This window comes from Tachysurus fulvidraco, chromosome 25 (genome assembly GCF_022655615.1).
Source record: "Tachysurus fulvidraco isolate hzauxx_2018 chromosome 25, HZAU_PFXX_2.0, whole genome shotgun sequence".
NCBI lineage: Eukaryota > Metazoa > Chordata > Actinopteri > Siluriformes > Bagridae > Tachysurus > Tachysurus fulvidraco.
In genome coordinates this window covers 340,043-360,042 of record NC_062542.1, presented here as the reverse complement: position 1 = coordinate 360,042, position 20,000 = coordinate 340,043, and the positions used below count along the sequence as shown (strand labels likewise).

Sequence of the window (20,000 nt, the reverse complement as noted above, 5' to 3'; positions counted from 1 at the left end):
ATCTCCGTCTCTGTCTGTCTCTGTCTCCATCTCTGTCTCTGTCTGTCTATCTCTGTCGGTCTCTGTCTGTCTGTCTCTGTCTGTTTGTCACTGCCTGTCACTGTCTGTCACTGTCTGTCTCTGTCTGTCTGTCTCTGTCTCTGTCTGTCTGTCACTGTCTGTCTGTCACTGTCTGTGTCTGTCTGTCACTGTCTCTGTCTGTCTGTCTGTCACTGTCTTTCTCTGTCTGTCACTGTGTGTGTGTGTGTGTGTGTGTGTCTCTCTCTCTCTCTCTCTCTCTCTCTCTCTCTCTCTCTCTCTGTTGCTGTCTGTCCTAATTAGCTGAATAATCTTTATCTGTCCTTCTAGCTGTCTGTTCTTCTTTTTGTTCATCTGTATGTCTGTTTATCTTTGGAAGTCTAATGTTTTTTTTTCTGTGTGTGTGTGTGTGTGTGTGTGTGTGTGTGTGTGTGTGTGTGTGTGTGTGTGTGTGTGTGTGTGTGTCTGTTTTCTGCTCCACAGTGATAAAAGTCCCAGCATTAAAATCACAGTCGACGACTCAGATGGGGGGACGTTTGTGGACACAGAGACATCTCTATGACAACGGCAGAGAGAGAGCAGAGAGAGATGAGTTTCTCACAACAAAGGCCAAATGAGATCAGGAGGAAACCTGCTGCTCTGTTTTATCGTCACACACACACACACACACACACACACACACACACACACACACAGTACTGTGATTAAATCTAAGCTGTGTGTAGTGATCATCATGTTCTGAGGTACGTTATCACAGCCAAGAGCTCTACAGTCACCACTTCAGTTTTTATCATTCTTCGTATTTATTTGAACGTTAAGTGTTAAGTGTGAGACGTCCTGCTGTGTGTTTAGAGGTGAGTCTCTCAATCCTCTGGTGATTTGGGCTACACGCTAAACTGGTGGCTATAGGATCCCATTATGTGTTAGGGAATTTAGCATGTTAGCTCCATTACATCACAGTGAACACGGCTCCACTGACACGCTGTGTTCAGGAGATTCGGCTTTAGTTCCCTTTTTAATCTTTTTATTTTTCCCTTTTATTTTTTCTCGTGTTTTTGTTATAGTATAAAACTATTTATACTAAAGGAGTTTAGTGTGTGTGTGTGTGTGTGTGTGTGTGTGTGTGTGTGTGTGTGGTACTCTTCATTCTGACTGTTTATCATCACAAAATCTGTCATTCTCTTAATCCTGTTTACATAAAATTACACTTATTCATGTGTCAGTCATGCGCACGTGTGTGTGTGTGTGTGTGTGTGTGTGTGTGTGTATTTAAGGGTTCTTTTACTGGTTTATCTGAGGAAATATTAAAGGTTCTGTAACCTACAGCCAGATGTTTGCTCTCAGATCCCAAGAGCAGTTCTGTGTTTTTTGGGAAATAAAAACCTTTAAATGACCTTTAATGATCAGCGGAACTCTGAAAGAACCCTTTTATTCCAAGCCAGTGTACATGCTACATGCTACATGCTACATACTGACAGGTTCTTGATACTGAGGAGTAAATAATGAGTGTTGATCATTTGGTGTGTTTTCAGCTCAGAGCCAGTTTAATGCACACACTCGAAGATCAAAAGGCTTTTTAATGGTTTCACTGAATAATTCCTCATTCTTCTCTTCCAAAAAAGCTCCCACATGTAGAACCTTCCCTGGGAGTCTGGTGAGAACCTTGGTGTGTGTGTGGTGTTGTTCCTGTGCTTTACCTTCTCATGTCGACCCAGTGTTAGTGCTGACGTGAGAATGTGACGTCTCCCACGTCTGCTCCAGCTCGCTGTTTAGTCTTTCTGTATTAAACTCGACCCCTTGGTGCCCGCACAGGACGGTCACCTGAACGCTGCAGTTACACCAGAGTCTCATTGCTTTCTTTCTTTCTTTTTAAACTTTTTTTTCTAAGACACATTGTGCCTGATGTATTTCTTTATATATAAAGAAACCCAAAATAATAGGTCCTGATATTTTGTAGTTTTTATATTCATATTTTTAGGCTGCTCAGCTTGAACCTGTTAATTAAGTTATTAGATTTTATTAGTGAAGTATTTAAAGTTTTATTTTAGCTTACAATCAGATTTAATTTGAGACGATTCCTGATTATTCCCCAGATGATATATTTTCAGCCGTTTGTTTCTGGCACGTGACGCCGCTCACGTCTTCCTTCAGAACAAGTATTTTTGTTACAGTGCTGCATGTTTTCTGGTTCTCTGTAAAGCTGCTCCTCACTTTTGTAGCCATCAGCAGACTGTTTATAAAACTGTACAGTAAAATTGTATTATTCATCCTGAAGAGTTGTTTTTTTTGTACAAACTCTAAAAATAAATTGTTCAGTAAAAGCAGTAATATTGTTAAAGTGTGTGTTGATTTCTGTTGTGTTTATTATTAAAAACAGAATTGTGCAAAAGACAATTTAATATAATCTTAAGTTCCAGACCTTGTACACTCTAACACTGTAATGTAGATAAAAAACCGTATGAAACCTTTCAGAAGCGTCCTGACGTCATGCCGCCACCACCACAGCTCTGACGTCATGCCGCCACCACCACAGCTCAAACCTACAGCTCGGCGTATAAATGCACGAAGGAAACGTGATGCTCAGCTCTCTGGTGTGTGAAAGTTACATCGAACCTGTGTTGAGGTTCGTCTTCACCTCCGTAACACAATCATCAAATGAGGAGGTGCAGAAAATCAGGTATTGTTTTGTTCCGTCTTCATGTCTGATTCATTCATTCATCTCCTACAGCTTATCCAAACTACCTCGGGTCACGGGGAGCCTGTGCCTATCTCAGGCGTCATCGGGCATCGAGGCAGGATACACCCTGGACGGAGTGCCAACCCATCACAGGGCACACACACACACACTCTCATTCACACACACACACACACACACACACACTACGGACAATTTTCCAGAGATGCCAATCAACCTGCCATGCATGTTTTTGGACCGGGGGAGGAAACCGGAGTACCCGGAGGAAACCCCCGAGGCACGGGGAGAACATGCAAACTCCACATACACAAGGCGGAGGTGGGAATCGAACCCCTGACCCTGGAGGTGTGAGGCGAACGTGCTAACCACTAAGCCCCCGCCCCCCCATGTCTGATCCATTTTATGTCTGTTCGTGTAAATGAACAAAACATGACGAAATTGTGCAAAATTACAAATGATTTTATTCATAAAATTCTGTTGAATTTGGCCATCAGTAAAAGTTCCACATTTTACACACAACTGCTTCCCTTCACAAGTTTCACACACTGACCCCAAATTTGATTCTTTTACAGTTAAAAAAAAAAATTGTAGCAAAAAATTACAAGTCGATCTGCAGCATTTTTACACGTCAAGAGTTAAAAACAGTCAGACGGAGACCAGGGGATGAAACGTGGGGCTCGTGTTCTGTAGCGTTTTAATCACAGTGCATCATGGGAACTTACATCAGAGGTGGCAAAAACCAACACTAACATTTCTTCTGAAATCTGTTAAGGACTGAAAAAAAAACAAATAGCCGCATTTTCATAAACGGTGAAATAAAGAACTTCTCCAGAGTGATAAAATGAATGGATTACTCTTACACACGAAAAGAAAGTGTAGCCACGGCTGTTGGAGCTAAAAATACGGAGCAGAGAACGGAACGAGCCGCTACAGACGGAGAACCCGGCGTGGAACCGCTCTGATGACGGGATCGGTGCGTTTTGTATTTCACAAAACATAATACTGAAGACTCAGAGCTGCATCACCGACAGGATGTGAGACAGAATGGAGAGTAAAAATAAACACTTCACTTAAAAGAATAAAAAATTCATCCAGAAAGTGACATGAGACAAGAATCTGATGAACAGCAGCAGCAACGTCTCATAAATAAATAGTCACAGCTGAAACACACACACAGGTCTGGTCTTGGCAATGAGTGGATTTTAGATCAACTCCAGCTACATTTAAACACACACACACACACACACAATGCAGCGTGTGGTTATCTGGTGTGTTTAGCTGCTTTGGGGACTTTCAGCACTTTGTAGACGTTGTTTTGGAAGACGGTGTTGAAGTGAGGACGAGAGTCTCGACTCAGCAGCGAACACACTGGAGTTTTACCAACATTCACCGGATCCTCCACATCCCAGATCTCTGGCATGCTACAGCCTGGCCTGAAACACACACACACAGAGTAAACACAGTAAACACACAGTGAAGAGAATAATTATAACTAGTACATTACAATAATAACGAGCACATTATAACTAGTACAATAGAGTCTAACACGGACAGTTACTACGTGTTAAAATACTGTATGTGTGTGTGTGTGTGTGTGTGTGTTTACCTTGTCCGTCTGGTGCACCAAGAGTCCTCAAGGATAAAATAATCTACATGCAGACTCATTAAGTTCCTCTTCACCTGCTCCGCTGATTTACGGCTGTACATTGAATAAACCAGCTTTGTTCTCTCCCTACACACACACACACACACACACACACACACACACAAACGGTCAGTGTTAGACTGTATTGTACTAGTTATAATTGTTCTACTAGGCATCAGCAGCTCATCCTCAACACTTTCCCTGGTGATGAGATCCTAATGACGATGCTACCACCATCACACTTCACACCTTCTGTACTGGTTATAAGCTCAGATCTCAGCTATAGAGGTACAGGAATGTTAAAGCAGCTCGGTTCTCATTGGCTCCTAAAGCATGAGGTGGATTTAAAGGAGAAAAAGGCTACCTGAGTCCTGCGTCTTCATAGTGTGGGTGATTAACTATGGCTCTGCCTGCTGACAGCTTCACACTCGCCATGGTTGGCATTGCACCGGCAAACACTGCGTCTACACACACACACACACACGCACACAAACACACGCACACACTTTTAAAGACTATGTTTTGGAACCAAATAGAGGTGACTGTGTGTGTGTGTGTGTGTGTGTGTGTGTGTGTGTGTTCTTACTTGGTGGTGTGTTCACTTTGATCCACTCTAGCAGATCTTCCTGAGGCAGGTTGCTGAATTCTCCCATGATGCTCCACTGCTGCTGCAGGTTGGCTAGGCCCTGAACTGCCATGATGGATACGATAATAACCACAGCAGTGTACTGCTTCACCTTCTCACCCACCCAGCCAAACAGCTACACACACACACACACACACACACACACACACAGTGAGCACAGTTGTAAGTGAGAAAACTGCAGTGACATCTGAGTGTGAAGACTTTGTCACCTGTGTGGAGCAGAGCAGTGATGTCATCAGACACATGTGTGGAGTGAGGAAGAGTTTCAGCCTCATGATGAGAACAGCCAGAACAGCAAAGGCTACCAACTGCAGTGTGTGATATACTAACTAACACACACACACACACACACACACACACACACACACACACACGTATATAAAATCATATGTAATAACACTAACACTACAGCTGGATTGAGGTATTATAGATGATGTGTAAATGACACGTCTCACCACAGCTTTAGTTAACTTCTCTGTCCTGTAGGAAGAGAAACGGAGGAAAGAATCAGGCAGAAAAAATAACTTCTAACACAGCGTGTAGACCTGCTGCTGGTCTTATTAATACACTGTGGAAAAGGACGTCTCAAAATAACATTCGATATCAAATCCATTCATTTAAAGAATATTAATATAGAATATGAGATATTTATCCCCGTCCCTAATGAGTTACTCCACAGTAAATAGTGTACATGTATTAAATGGGCTGTGACAAAGCTCTGTGATTGGTCAGTGTCAGTCATTGAGAATGGGTGGGTTTCAGAACAGGTGGGATTAAAAAAAGAGCTGTTCAGAGATTTGGGTGAAGGTGAAGCGACTCACTGATCGTCCTCGACTGCAGCACGGTCTCCAGATCTGAGAGAATCGATCACGTCCTTCATAATCTGTAAATGGAAACAGAAAATAATTCAGGAAGACTGTAATTAACACCTGATCAGCTGCATAAAAGAGTGTTCATTAAAACAGTGACTTCTCACCTTTACAGCGACAACACCGCCCACCAGCAGGTTGACAGGCAGCAGCAGGGTTCTTATGTAGCGCAGAAGCGTCTGACAAACACAACACACGACACACTGAGGAAGACTCAAGCCAATCTGTGGCCTCAGTATGATCAGGTTTTGGTTAAAAATGACTACAAACTTCACAAGAGGTGGATTTACCTTTCTGACATGATAAAGCTGGGTTTATAAGAGTCTATAATCATTCATAATGAATAAGCATCATGTGGCCGCACAGCACCGATGTATTAATGAAAGAAAGCAGACCTCAGTATGATGATATGGAGCAGAATGAAGGATCGATCGTCTGGTGAAACGTAAACAGACAGAACAGTGCTGTGTTTGACTAACCTCCACCTCCATGAAGTCAAACTCAGCTGCACAGGTGTACATCATCGTATCAAAGTCCTTGTACCTGGTGAACTTGGACTTGATCAGACTGCTGATGTGAGCCTGAAACAGCAGCGTGCTTCGTTAGGTTTGCACCATGTTAGTAATAAGGCACAGAACATTTAAATGAACCCAGTTTAGCATTGTGTACTCAGCAAGGCTACATGAGGGATAAAGGGGTAATGCAGTGTCTCAACTACACCAGTGTCTCCGATGGACTAAAGGTTAGCATGTACACAAGCTAATCATTAACATGAGATCCCTCAGTGAGACACTTACGTCATCCGACGCCCCAAGAATGAGCGCTAACAGGAACTTGAGGATGACTGTAGTCCCGATCCACGCTACACACTGCATCACCTGTACACACACAAATACATCAGTCATTTACACTAACACCCTCAAACACACACACACACACACACACACACACACACACACACACACACACACACACACACACACACACACACACACACACCATCTTCATTCTTACCCATGTTAGGGGACCAGCTCTGAAAATCTGTGCAAACTGATTCCTCAAAGCAACTACACCCTGCAGGAAAAAGACACACAGTGACACAGTCAGAGAGACAGAGAGAGAGAGAGAGAGAGAGACAGAGACAGAGAGAGACTCACCCAGATGGAGATAAGAGAGGAGGCATAGAAGGATGTCAGTAACATGGAGTTACCAAACATAAGGAGGAAACACAAACCCAGAGACACCTGCAAGAGAAAAATTGCAGTTTTATCTCTCTCTCTCTCTCTCTCTCTCCCACATACACAGTGATAAACACAGCCACACACACACACACACACACACACACACACACACACACACACACACACACACACACACACCTCACCATATGTGTGAGCAGTAAGGCCTGCATCTTAGCCGGACTCAAGTAACCCAGGATGAAAGACGCAAACAGAGACGCCACCTGTGAAGGACAAAAATCAACCACAGTCTCATCATATAAATATACTGACTGTGTGTAGTGGGTTCTGAGTCTGAACTTATTGTGTGTGTGTGTGTGTGTGTGTGTGTGTGTGTGTGTGTGTGTGTGTGAGCTCCTCTTACTTGTGTGAGTAAGACAAACTGGGCAAATTGCCATGGCAACATGAACATGACTGTGGACATGCTCAGTGCCACCATGCTGTTCCTGCTTGGGTTCCTGGTCCTGCACAAAGGGACGAGCAGGACATGTGTAGATGACATCATTAAGTATCATTACGTACACTACACTTATGTTACAATGCTAGCAGTATCTCTGTGTAAAGGACACAGCAGATGATTTATTGTTCCTCACAGACAGTCTGTAGTAGTTTGTGTCTGTGGTCTGTTCAGCAGTGGCTCTGTATCTCATCAGTGATGTAACTGACCTCACACAAGGTTCAGCTTCACACTAGCTAAGGTCTCAGATTACATTAGCAAAGCAAGCTAACAGCACTAGCTGTTTACACTCACCAGCGATCTCCATCGTTATTTCTTATTTATCTTTGCTTTTCTGTGTTTTATTTTTCTTCCCAAATGTGTCATGTACAAACAGAGAAGAAGGTGAGATACCTGAGGATGTGTGTGAGGAGGAGCATTTGCAGAACAAGGAAGGGATATGAGAAGCTTTCTCTGAGAGGAGGAGTCCACATCACTCGTGTGCTCTGAGTAACACACACAGCTAATAATAAATCACCGACTTTAAATTTTATACATATATAATTACAGATGTTCAGGTTACTCGGAAACTAACAAAGTGTCCTGAAGGTCACTTAAGATGTCAGAGAACTAAAAGTAACTATGTAATAAATGTTAAATGAATTACCGAAAACTTCAACAACCAACAAATACACACATGGTGTCGGTGCAACGATGTTCGGTGTAACGATGTTCAGATTAACGGTGTTCAGGGGTGTGGGTGTGCAGGGGTGTCGGTGTGCAGGGGTGTCAGGGTAACAGTGTTCAAGGGTGTCAGGGTAACAGTGTTCAGGGTAACGGTGTTCAGGGTAACGTGTTCAGGGTAACGGTATTCAAGGGTGTCAGTGTGCAGGGGTGTCAGGGTAACAGTGTTCAAGGGTGTCAGGGTAACAGTGTTCAGGGTAACGGTGTTCAGGGTAACAGTGTTCAAGGGTGTCGGTGTGCAGGCGTGTCAGGGTAACAGTGTTCAGGGTAACAGTGTTCAGGGTAACGGTGTAATAATGTTCAGGCGTGTCGGTGTTCAGGGTGTCGGTGGATGTGCTCTCACCTCCCCATGATTAAAGAAGAAGGACAGCACAGTGAGGACTCCTCCCATCTTACTGCCGCTGCAGAGGAACATAAACACCAGTGAAGTACAGATTATAACACACTGTAACTAAAACACTGACAGAGACAAATACCTCAGATATGATCCATAGATGTAAAAGAGGCTCATCATGGATCCATTTAAGAGAAAAACAAAAGTCACATAAAAGTATGCAGGATCTCCCATACCTACACACACACACACACACACACACACACACACACAAAGTGTAAGAGTGATGTACAAGTGTGTATACACAAGTACTAAGCCTGCTAGTTAATCACAAAGTTTTAACTGTGATTAAAACGTGTGTGTGTGTGTGTGTGTGTGTGTGTGGTTAAAGTCCACAGTAGTGTAAACACAGAACCTTCACAGCTCTCCACAGGATCCAGATCTTCTCCCCTGTTGATAGTCCAACACATCTTAGTGGGAATCCTGAAGAACTCCATAGTGGTGGAGTAAACACGGTACCAGCTGGCCAACACCACCTGCAGGACAACAAACAGCACACCACATCCGTGTGACTCACAACACCATGGAGACACACACTGGTATGTTCACAATGGACACCAACTTCAACACCACCCCACTGCTCCTTAATCTGTATAACACACACACACACACACACACACACACACACACACACACAGACACACACACAATGTACACAATACAGAACAGAGACTGAGGACTGAAGGGCCTGCGTTCGTCCTGCTCCTGAATAGAAAAGTAAAATTAATCATACAACCAATATATTAAATATATAAAGTCACTTGAAAGAACCCTTTATAAATGTCAATATTTCTGAATAAATTTGACCCAATCAAACAGATCAGACAAATATATTATAATATATTAATATCAGTGAGAGGCAAAAGTTTGTGAACCTCCAGGTTTAGTATTTAAATTCGATCCATCCGATTTCAGTAAAAGAGACGACAATCAGGACAATAACTACATAATGACTCATGAGAGCAGGTTCTGCTGAAGGTGTATGAGCTTCTCACCTCAGGGTACAGGTTAAACCTCTTCAGCGTGTTTATGACCAGCGGATACTCAGTGAGACGGTCGTTCATGATCAGACTGAGACCGTTCAGGAAGGACGGAGCTTCGATGATGCTCTTAAAGTAGGAGTAATACAGACCCTGGTGTAGAGAAACAAATCAGAGAGCACAGTAATTGTCACAGAGCTTGTTCGTGTGTATTAACACTGCGTGTGTATAAGACGACGAGAGGATTTAACGTTCGGTTTGGTGTTAACTCTGAGAGAAACACCACACAGCACCATTTCAGTTCTGAAGGCCATCTCCTTCTCCAGAGAGGACATGTGGGAAAAGTGGCGATCGTTCTCAAACAGCTCAGAGAGGTGACACCTAAACACACACGGAACAGAACTACAGCATGTAATAACAATTACCTTCATACATTCGTTTGCTCAACACTATTATTATTATTATTATTATTATTATTATTATTTACTTACCAGTGAAGATACCCTGCAGTAAGAGCTGTGGAGCAGAAGGAGTGAGTTATTAAGTGGAGATCTGCAGAATGTCCTGACAGTAATAATAATATTAATAATGTGTCAAAGTGAACAGAAATATCATGTAATAATGTGTGAATAAAGAGACACGTGACAAACTGACAGAAAGTGTTAGGTGTTTAGTTTAAAGGTCCAGACTGTGTTTAACACCTTTAACACCTTCCCCAGTGGCGCTTTAATGTGTTTACATCCTAAATAAATCCTGAGGTGAGATAATAAAAGCTGTTACCGAGAGCACAGATGAGCAGAGCTGTGAGCGGGGACCCCGGCGCTGTGGGAGCGGATGTGAGGCCGAGTTTGTGGCGGATGATGGCGGAGCTTTTCCCTTCTCTCCCTCTCCTACTCTTCACATCACTCCGCTCGTTCTGCTCCTTAGACCCCGGTTTTCTCGCTTTAACTACCATGTTTTCATCCTAAAGGCTCCAAACAGTACAATTAAAAAGGAAAAGAACAAAACAAACGCAGCAGAAACACGAAGCAGCTCTTTAACAGCTCTCAAGCTGACTGACACTCTGAGGGACTTGTTAGCATTGTTAGCTTCTGCTCCTCAGCGCCGCCTGCTGGAAATAAAAGGAGGTGCGGCGGCTGCTTGTAACCACGGTAACAGAGATTCCAAGGGGCGTGGCTTCACTTCCGTAGACGTAGGTGCCATAATTCATATCCAATACACGTGTAATTATAGAATTAATGAATAATAAAATAAGTTAATGAGTAAAGATCCGTATACACAACAAAAGCCCTAAACAGTCCGCCATTATTACAATATTATTAATAAATTGTAATTATATAATAAATAACATTAATTATTGTTTATTTATTATTATTGCTTAATTATTTTTCACGTCCAAATAATAATACAGACATATGTAACATCTCACAAAGCAGATTATACATTAAGATAATTCACTATGACATGACGCTGTATTTTGGATAACAAAAATAATATTCAGTTCTAGTTTATTTGTATAACACTTTTAACAATGGACGTCGTCTCAAAGCAGCTTTACGGAACATCAACATAGAACAAAAGGTTAATGTAAAGAATAATATAAAGATTAATATTAGATATAAATGTGTATGTATTTATCCCTAATGAACAAGTCTGAGGTGACTCAGGTGACTGTGGGGAGGAAAAACTCCCTTAGATGGTAAAGGAAGGAACCTTTAGAGGAACCAGACTCAAAGGGGAACCTCATCCTCATCTGGGTGACACTGGGGTGTGATTATATAACCTCATCCTCATCTGGGTGACACTGGGGGTGTGATTATATAACCTCATCCTCATCTGGGTGACACTGGGGGTGTGATTATATAACCTCATCCTCATCTGGGTGACACTGGGGGTGTGATTATATAACCTCATCCTCATCTGGGTGACACTGGGGGTGTGATTATATAACCTCATCCTCATCTGGGTGACACTGGGGGTGTGATTATATAACCTCATCCTCATCTGGGTGACACTGGGGGTGTGATTATATAACCTCATCCTCATCTGGGTGACACTGGGGGTGTGATTATATAACCTCATCCTCATCTGGGTGACACTGGGGGTGTGATTATATAACCTCATCCTCATCTGGGTGACACTGGGGGTGTGATTATATAACCTCATCCTCATCTGGGTGACACTGGAGGTGTGATTATATATATACAGTCTGATAAATGTTGTAGTGATGTAAAACACCACATGGAGTCACATCTCCTCTTTAGTATCACAGAGTCTAACTGGAGCTGGAAGATCTGTAGATGTCTCAGGATCCTCAGAGTCGCCTTCATCTCAGCAAAGGTCCTAAACCTTCATCACACAGAAGACAATGAGAGCTGGTACAATGTCTGGATGCCTCGTGATGGTAGAAAGAGAGAAGCGGTGGAGAGGGATTGACATATCGGCTGTTCATAATATTAGCAAGTCTGATGTAATAGAGCACAATATTATGGGATGTATTATGTGAACGTCTGACTAAAGAGATGAGATTTTAATCTACATTTAAACTGAAAGTGTGTCTGAGCCCCGAACACTATCAGGAAGACTATTCCAAAGTTTGGGAGCTAAATAAGAAAACGCTCTACCACCTTTAGTAGACTTAGATATTCTGGGAACTAGCAGAAGTCCTGAGTTTTGTGATCTCAGAGAGCGTGAAGGATTGTAACGTGTTAGAAGACTAGTTAGGTACATGGGAGCTAAACCATTAAGAGCCTTGTACGTAAGTAGCAGCAGTTTGTAGTCAATTCTAAACTTAACAGGTAGCCAGTGTAGAGATGATAACATTGGGGTTAAAGGTCATACTTTCTTGTCCTAGTGAGAACTCTGGCAGCTGTGTTTTATAAAAATAAAGGATGATGAGATATAAATTCTAGGTGTTTTTCTTCCTTTTTCACAGTAAATATTAATCAGAGCAAATTTCAACATATTTATATAAAAAACATAATACGTGTAAATTAATACATTTTATTATTATGCATTTATGTAGTTTAAACACACACACACACACACACACACACACACACACACACACACACAAACACACACACACGCACTCACACTCACACACACTCGCACACGCACACACACACACACACACACACACACACACACACAAACACACACACACAAACACACACACACGCACTCACACTCACACTCACTCGCACACGCACACACACACACACACACACACACACACGCGCGCGCACTCACACTCACTCGCACTCACACACGCACACACACAGTCACACTCACACACGCGCGCGCACACACGCACACGCACGCACGCACGCACACGCACGCACACACACACACACACACACACACACACACACACACACACACACACACACACACACACACACACACACAGTATAATGACGATGGTCGATACGTCATTTCCGGTGCCGTGTTGTTGGACTCCATTTTCTAGGAGAAACATCAGAGAGAAAAACATCATCCTGAGGTTTGTAACTTTATTATTTAAATGAATGTGATGACGTCACTGTAATCTACAATGTGTTTGTGCGTGTTGGTTTATGGTTTATCTCGGTGTCATGTTTATAAAGTCGCTGTTTTACACACAATATCATGAGGAAATATTAATAAACTTTATTTCTCTTCTGTGGAAGACACCAGGACCCAAAGAGTTAATGGAGTTAATGGAGTTAGCTGTGATAGCTGTCACATTATCATGCTAACTGTTACTCCACACACACTCTGGCTGTGCTCTATTTGTCCTTCACACCCCTACACCCCCTAACACACTCCTACACCCCCTAACACACTCCTACACCCCCTAACACACTCCTACATACCCTTACATGCCCCTACACACTCCTACACGCCCCTACACACTCCTACACGCCCCTACACACTCCTACACGCCCCTACACACTCCTACACACCCTTACATGCCCCTACACACTCCTACACACCCTAACACGCCCCTACACACCCTAACACACCCCTACACACTCCTACACGCCCCTACACGCCCGTAAACACCCTTACACGCCCCTACACACTCCTACACGCCCCTACACGCCCGTAAACACCCTTACACGCCCCTACACACCCCTACACACTCCTACACACTCCTACACGCCCCTACACGCCCCTACATGCCCCTACACGCCCCTACACACCCGTAAACACCCTTACACGCCCCTGCACACCCCTACACGCCCCTACACACCCTTACACGCCCCTGCACACCCCTACACACTCCTACACACCCTTACACGCCCCTACACACCCCTACACACTCCTACACACTCCTACACGCCCCTACACACTCCTACACGCCCCTACACGCCCATAAACACCCTTACACACCCCTACACACTCCTACACACCCGTACACACCCTTACACGCCCCTACACACTCCTACACGCCCCTACACACTCCTACACACCCGTACACACCCTTACACGCCCCTACACACCCCTACACACTCCTACACACCCCTACACACTCCTACACACCCTTACACACCCCTACACACTCCTACACACCCTTACACACCCCTACACACTCCTACACACCCGTACACACCCTTACACGCCCCTACACGCCCCTACACACCCTTACACGCCCCTACACACCCCTACACACTCCTACACACCCGTACACGCCCCTACACACCCTTACACACTCCTACACACCCCTACACACTCCTACACACCCCTACACACCCCTACACATTTTTTATATTTCCAGGGTTTTGGACAATTTTGAATTTGTATAATTTTGACAGATTTTTTGTAGAGCAAAATATTTACAGATGTTTAAAGAGCTTCGACACGTCTGATGTAAATCTTTGTTGTTTATAAACTTTCTCTTCCTTTCAGCAGTAAAATGCTGTGATGTTGGACAGTGAGACTGAAACCTGCTGTTGGGACGTGACCCACAGAGATGTGTTCATCCCTACTGCAGTCGTCCTGTCAGCATGATGACTGACACTCCTGGGTGGTGACGAGGCAGAAGTGTGTGTGTGTGTGTGTGTGTGTGTGTTCTGAGGTTTGTTTATGGAAGAAACATGGAAGAACATGGAGCTGACAGTCCCATCACCCTGATCATTCGAGCACCAAACCAGAAATATGACGATCAGTCAATCAGCTGCTTCCTCGACTGGACAGTGGAGAAACTGAAGAAACACATCACTAATGTTTATCCCAGCAAACCGGTAAGTGAGTGGGTGATGTGTGTGTGTGTGTGTGTGTGAGTAACGTGTGTGTGTGAGTAACGTGTGTGTGTGAGTAACGTGTGTGTGTGAGTAACGTGTGTGTGTGAGTAACGTGTGTGTGTGTGTGAGTAACGTGTGTGTGTGTGTGAGTAACGTGTGTGTGTGTGAGTAACGTGTGTGTGAGTAACGTGTGTGTGAGTAACGTGTGTGTGAGTAACGTGTGTGTGAGTAACGTGTGTGTGAGTAACGTGTGTGTGAGTAACGTGTGTGTGAGTAACGTGTGTGTGTGTGTGTAACGTGTGTGTGAGTAACGTGTGAGTAACGTGTGTGTGAGTAACGTGTGTGTGAGTAACGTGTGTGTGAGTAACGTGTGTGTGAGTAACGTGTGTGTGAGTAACGTGTGTGTGTGTGTGTAACGTGTGTGTGAGTAACGTGTGAGTAACGTGTGTGTGAGAAACGTGTGTGTGAGAAACGTGTGTGTGAGTAACGTGTGTGTGTGAGTAACGTGTGTTCCATGTTGAAGTTGTCCCGAGAGCAGTGGCTTGTTTACTCCGGACGCCTTTTACAGGACCACCAGCAGCTCCAGGACGTTCTCCAAAAGGTTCAGGAGCAAAATTCACTTTCTGACAAAAATAAATAAAGTTTTAAACCTGAAAAGATGAAAAACCAACTAAAGTGTGTAGAGCTACCAGAAGCTTCTGAGGAAACCTCACAGCCTGTTCTTTCTTCTTCTCCTGCAGCAGGACAAGTGTCACATGGTCTACCTGGTGTGTGCACCCCAGAATCCCCCAGCTGACCCCTTAGTGACCTATGACCCTGGATCTACAGTAAGGTTCAGTCGAGGCGCCTCCTACAGGAAGTGCAGATATTACAACCAAGTTAATTTAAAAAGAAAACACCTGTCAAAAGCTCACAGCAGATTGATGGCAGATTTCATCACACACGAGCAAGAGGAACATTTTTCAGCTCTGATTTTATTCCACATTTGATATTAAATTCACTGGTGACTGATGCGTCAACCTTCTGATAAACCTTCCTCCTTTATCTGTTGTCTCAGAATGCTGACTCTGCTGACTCTGCTGACTCTGGCCCTGCTGCCTCACCGTTCAATCAGAACATCCCAAACCTCTCCTTTACAGGAAGTACAGATGGCGTTCGGCATCGGGGAGGTTCTGCTCACGCTCAGCAGCGGTACAACACACCTTTATACCTTATATGAAAAAAAAAACACGGGAGAAAGGAGACCCGAAAAAAAAAAGGGAGAAAGGATGGCAGAAAAAAAAAAAAACACAAGGGAGAAAGGAAGAGAACCCAAAAAACAAAAAGGGAGGAAAGAGAGAAAAAAAAAAAAGCGGAGGAAAGGCGAGACAAAAAAAAAAGGGAGCAAGCGAGACCAAAAAAAAAAAGGGAGAAAGGAGAGGACAAAAAAAACACGCCCCCGGAGAAAGGAGAGAAAAACAAAAAAAGGGAGAAGGAGAGAAAAAAAAAAGGTCGTAGAACAGGAGAGAAAAACAAAAAAAGGCGAGAAAGTCGAGAAAAAAACCAAAACCAGGGCAAATAGGAGAAAAAAAAAAAAGGGAGAACAGGAGAGAAAAAATAAAAAAACGGGCTAAAAGGACGAGAAAAAAAAAAAAAAGGGAGCACCCAAGGGACGAAAAAAAAAAAGGGACGGCAAAGGACCCGAAAAAATAAAAAAAAGCCGAGAAATGAGAGAAAAAAAAAAAAGGGAGCAAAGCGAGAGAAAAAAAAAAAAAGGCGAGAAAGGAGAGACAAAAAAAAAAAGGGAGAAAGGAAGAGCGAACAAAACCAAAAAAGGGAGAAAGCCGGCAGAAATTAAAAAAACAAGGGAGACAAGGAGAGAAAACAAAAAAAAACTGGAGAAAGGAGAAAAAAAAAAAAGGCGAGAAAGCGATAGAAAAAAAAACAAAAGCCGGAACAAAGAGAGAAAAAAAAAAAAAGGCGCGAGAAAGGAGAAAAAAAAAAACAAGGAGAACGGGACGCAGGAAAAAAAAAAAGTCCGGAGAAAGAGAGAAAAAAAAAAAAGGGAGAAAGGAAGAGAAAAAAACCAAAAAAGGGAGACAAGGACGAGCCAAAAAAACAAAAAGGTGAGAAAGGATGGAAAAAAAAAAAAGGGAGAAAGAGAGAAAAAAAAACAACAGGGAGAAAGGAGAGAAAAAAAATAAAAGGGCAGAAAGGAGAAAAAAAAAACAAAGGGAGGAAAGGAGGAAAAAAAACAAGCGGAGAAAGAGGAGAAAAAAAAAAAAGGGAGACAAGTGATGAGAAAAAAAAAAACAGGGAGAAAGGAGAGAAAAAAAAAAAGGGAGAAAGGGACCGAGAAAAAAACCCCCAAAAAGGAGAATAGGCGCAGAAAAAACAAAAAGGGAGAAAGGAGAGAAAAAAAAAAAAGGGAGAAAGGAGAAAAACAAAAAAGGGCAGCCAAAGCCCCGAGAGAAAAAAAAAAAGGGAGGGAAAGGAGAGAAAAACCAAAAAAAAGGGCCACGAAAGCAGAGAAAAAAAAAAAGGGAGCTTTAAAAGGAGAGAAAAAAAAAAAAAAAGGGACGAAAGGACGAGACCAAAAAAAAAAAGGGAAAGGGAGAGAAAAACAAAACACGAGAAAGGAGAGAAAAAAAAAAATAAGGAGACGAAAGGAGGAAAAACAACAAAAAGGGAGGAACGGAGAGAAAAAAAACAAAAGGGAGAAAGGATAGAAAAAAAAAAAAGGGAGGAAAGGAGAGACACAAACAAAAAAACTCCCGGGAGAAAGGAGAAAAAAAAAAAAGGGAGCAAAGGGAGAGAAACACAAAAAAGGGGGAGAAAGGAGAGAAAATACAAACTAAAGGGAGAAAGGATGAGAAAAAAATAAAAAGGAGAAAGGAGACGAAAAAAAAAAGGGAGGAAGCCGATAGAAAAAAAAAAAAAGGGCCAGAAAGGAGACAAAAAAAAAAAGGCCCCGAGGAAAGGGAGAAAAAAAAAAAGGGAAAAGGAGAGAAAAAAACAAAAAGGGAGAACACGAGAATAAACACAAAAAAAAGGGAGCGGAGGGGCGGGCGGGAAATCTTCGAGAGAAAAAACAACAGGGAGGAAAGGAGAGAAAAAAAAAAAACGGAGACAATAGGAAAAAAAAAAAAGGAGAAATGAGAGAAAAAAAAAAAAGCGAAGAAAGGAGGAAACACAAAAAAAAGGAGAACAGGAGAACCCCCCCACCAAAAAAAAAACAGGGAAACCATCGGAGAGAAAAAAAAAAAGGGAGATACCAGTTGAGAGAAAAAAAAAAAAAAGGGGAAAATGGCGAGAAAACCAAAACAACGGGAGAAAGGAGAAAAAAAAAAAAAGGGAGGAACGCGAGAGAAAAAAAAAAAGGGAGAAAGGAGAGAAAAACCAAAAAAAGGCGATGGGAAACGAGAGAGAAAAAAAAAAAAAGGTAGTAAAGAGAGGAACAAAAAAAAAAAAGAGGCGGAGAAAGGAGAGAAAAAAAAAAAAGCGCTCCCCCCCGAGAAACCGGAGAGAAAAAAAAAAAAGGATAATAGGAAGAAAACAAAAAAAGGGAGAAAGGAGAGAAAAAAAAAAAAGGGAGAAACGGAGATAAAAAAAAAAAAGGGAGAATGAGAGAAAAAAAAAAAGGGAGAAAAGGAGAGCCAAAAAAAAAAAAGGGCTAGAAACGGAGAGGAAAAAACAAAAATGGAGAAAGGAGAGACAAAAAGAAAAAAGGGAGAAAGTGATAAAACAAAAAAAAGTGAGAAAGGGAGAAACCCCAAAAAAAAAGGTAGAAAATGGGGGGAGATAAAAAAAAAAAAGTGAGAAACCCCCCGAGAAAAAAAAAAAGGGACGAAATGAGAGACAAAAAAAAAAAGGGCAGAAAGGAGAGAAAAAAACAATTCCCTATAACATGAGAAAGTGGAGGAAAAGGATAGACCCCACCCAATGGAGAAATGATAGATAAAAAACATGGCAGAAAGGAGAGCCAGAGAATGTAGATCATATATGGATGAAGGATATATAGAACAAAAATTGGAGGAAAGTATAGAAATGAAAGGGAGAAAGATATGATGAGGTATAGAGGAGAGAGTGTAGAAAGGAGAGAAAAAAGAAAAAGTCGAGACCTTATGTAGACAAATGGAGGTCATAGGATGACAAAAAACAAACCTGTTACCTTAGAGACACACTTCTATAAACTGAGGATTGACACAAAGCTCAAATGAGATCTATAACCTGATACAGGATATACAAAACACACATTTATAACGATATAAAACACAACATTAGACCTTATAGACACAAACACACAAATGTATACCTTATATACACAACACACCTTTATACCTTATACACAACACACCTTTATACCTTATATACACAACACACCTTTATACCTTATATACACAACACACCTTTATACCTTATACACAACACACCTTTATACCTTATACACAACACACCTTTATACCTTATATACACAACACACCTTTATACCTTATATACACAACACACCTTTATACCTTATATACACAACACACCTTTATACCTTATATACACAACACACCTTTATACCTTATACACAACACACCTTTATACACAATCATTTTATTTAAATATACAGTAAAGAGCTCTATATTAGTGGTGTTTGTGTGTGTGTGTGTGTGTGTGTGTGTGTGTGTGTGTGTGTGTGTGTGTGTGTGTGTGTGTGTGTATCAGGCCTGAGCGGTTTGCCCCCCCTGCCACACTTCTTCCTCCCAGCGTGTACTCTCCTGTACAGATGATGTGGTGGCAGCGTGTGTACGTGCAGCAATACTACATGCACTAGTAAGTCACACAAATATATTAAATGTTTGTTCTTATTAGAATATTCAGTTACATGATAATTAAAAATAACGGTCGTACCACCAGCCAGGCTGCAATGGCTGCCGCTCAGGCCACACCTCCTACGGTTAACCCATCAGTCACACCAGCTCCAGCCCCAGTTCCTGCTAACCCCGTCCCATTGGAACAACCAGCAAATCAGAACCCTCAGATGAACGTTCAGGGCGGGGCCGTGCAGAACGAGGACGAGCTGAACCGTGATTGGTTGGACTGGCTTTACACAGTATCACGTGCTGGTGTCCTCCTCAGC

General features: G+C 42.5%; 3 protein-coding genes across 7 annotated transcripts in view; 2 read left to right on the top strand and 1 right to left on the bottom strand.

The window, feature by feature from the left end:
- Positions 1 to 711, top strand: part of slc4a7 (solute carrier family 4 member 7) — a 25,920-nt gene extending 25,209 nt beyond the window's left edge. For all 3 annotated transcript variants that reach the window (XM_047808405.1, XM_047808404.1, XM_027156773.2), the window contains one exon: positions 502 to 711. In XM_047808405.1, the coding sequence (XP_047664361.1) occupies positions 502 to 580 (79 nt within the window). In that variant the 3' untranslated portion in view covers positions 581 to 711. The remainder of the gene's footprint in view (positions 1 to 501) is intronic.
- A 2,443-nt stretch (positions 712 to 3,154) lies between these two features.
- On the bottom strand, positions 3,155 to 10,771 carry dpy19l1l (dpy-19-like 1, like (H. sapiens)). Its single transcript, XM_027157024.2, has 22 exons — positions 10,446 to 10,771; positions 10,157 to 10,181; positions 9,959 to 10,046; positions 9,681 to 9,818; positions 9,041 to 9,161; positions 8,768 to 8,861; positions 8,635 to 8,692; positions 7,962 to 8,053; positions 7,476 to 7,575; positions 7,258 to 7,335; positions 7,031 to 7,117; positions 6,888 to 6,947; positions 6,671 to 6,751; positions 6,353 to 6,454; positions 5,981 to 6,052; positions 5,826 to 5,887; positions 5,460 to 5,484; positions 5,214 to 5,333; positions 4,945 to 5,119; positions 4,723 to 4,822; positions 4,320 to 4,445; positions 3,155 to 4,146 (listed from the first exon to the last, which is right to left on the bottom strand). Exons 1-22 carry the CDS (start codon positions 10,618 to 10,620, stop codon positions 3,975 to 3,977), a joined length of 2,151 nt encoding a protein of 716 aa, XP_027012825.2. The 5' UTR covers positions 10,621 to 10,771; the 3' UTR covers positions 3,155 to 3,974.
- Positions 8,985 to 20,000, top strand: part of herpud2 (HERPUD family member 2) — a 12,023-nt gene continuing 1,007 nt past the window's right edge. The window contains exons 1-7 of one of the 3 annotated variants that reach the window (XM_047808406.1): positions 8,985 to 9,009; positions 14,695 to 14,893; positions 15,417 to 15,494; positions 15,634 to 15,720; positions 15,951 to 16,084; positions 19,586 to 19,693; positions 19,778 to 20,000. The exon at positions 19,778 to 20,000 is cut by the window's right edge and continues 68 nt beyond it. In XM_047808406.1, coding sequence (XP_047664362.1) covers positions 14,747 to 14,893; positions 15,417 to 15,494; positions 15,634 to 15,720; positions 15,951 to 16,084; positions 19,586 to 19,693; positions 19,778 to 20,000 — 777 coding nt within the window. In that variant the 5' untranslated portion in view covers positions 8,985 to 9,009; positions 14,695 to 14,746. Of the gene's footprint in view, positions 9,010 to 13,015; positions 13,171 to 14,558; positions 14,894 to 15,416; positions 15,495 to 15,633; positions 15,721 to 15,950; positions 16,085 to 19,585; positions 19,694 to 19,777 lie in introns of those variants that run through there. The other 2 variants (XM_047808407.1, XM_027157158.2) reach the window with 2 other exon arrangements.

Excerpts from the sequence above, each read along its gene's own strand:
- dpy19l1l (XM_027157024.2), bottom strand. The coding sequence starts at position 10,620 with ATGGTAGTTAAAGCGAGAAAACCGGGGTCTAAGGAGCAGAACGAGCGG. Across the intron at positions 6,752-6,887 it reads GAGCTGGTCCCCTAACATGG|GTGATGCAGTGTGTAGCGTG; the intron begins GTAAGAATGAAG and ends GTGTGTGTACAG. Across the intron at positions 5,888-5,980 it reads GCGGTGTTGTCGCTGTAAAG|ATTATGAAGGACGTGATCGA; the intron begins GTGAGAAGTCAC and ends TTCCATTTACAG.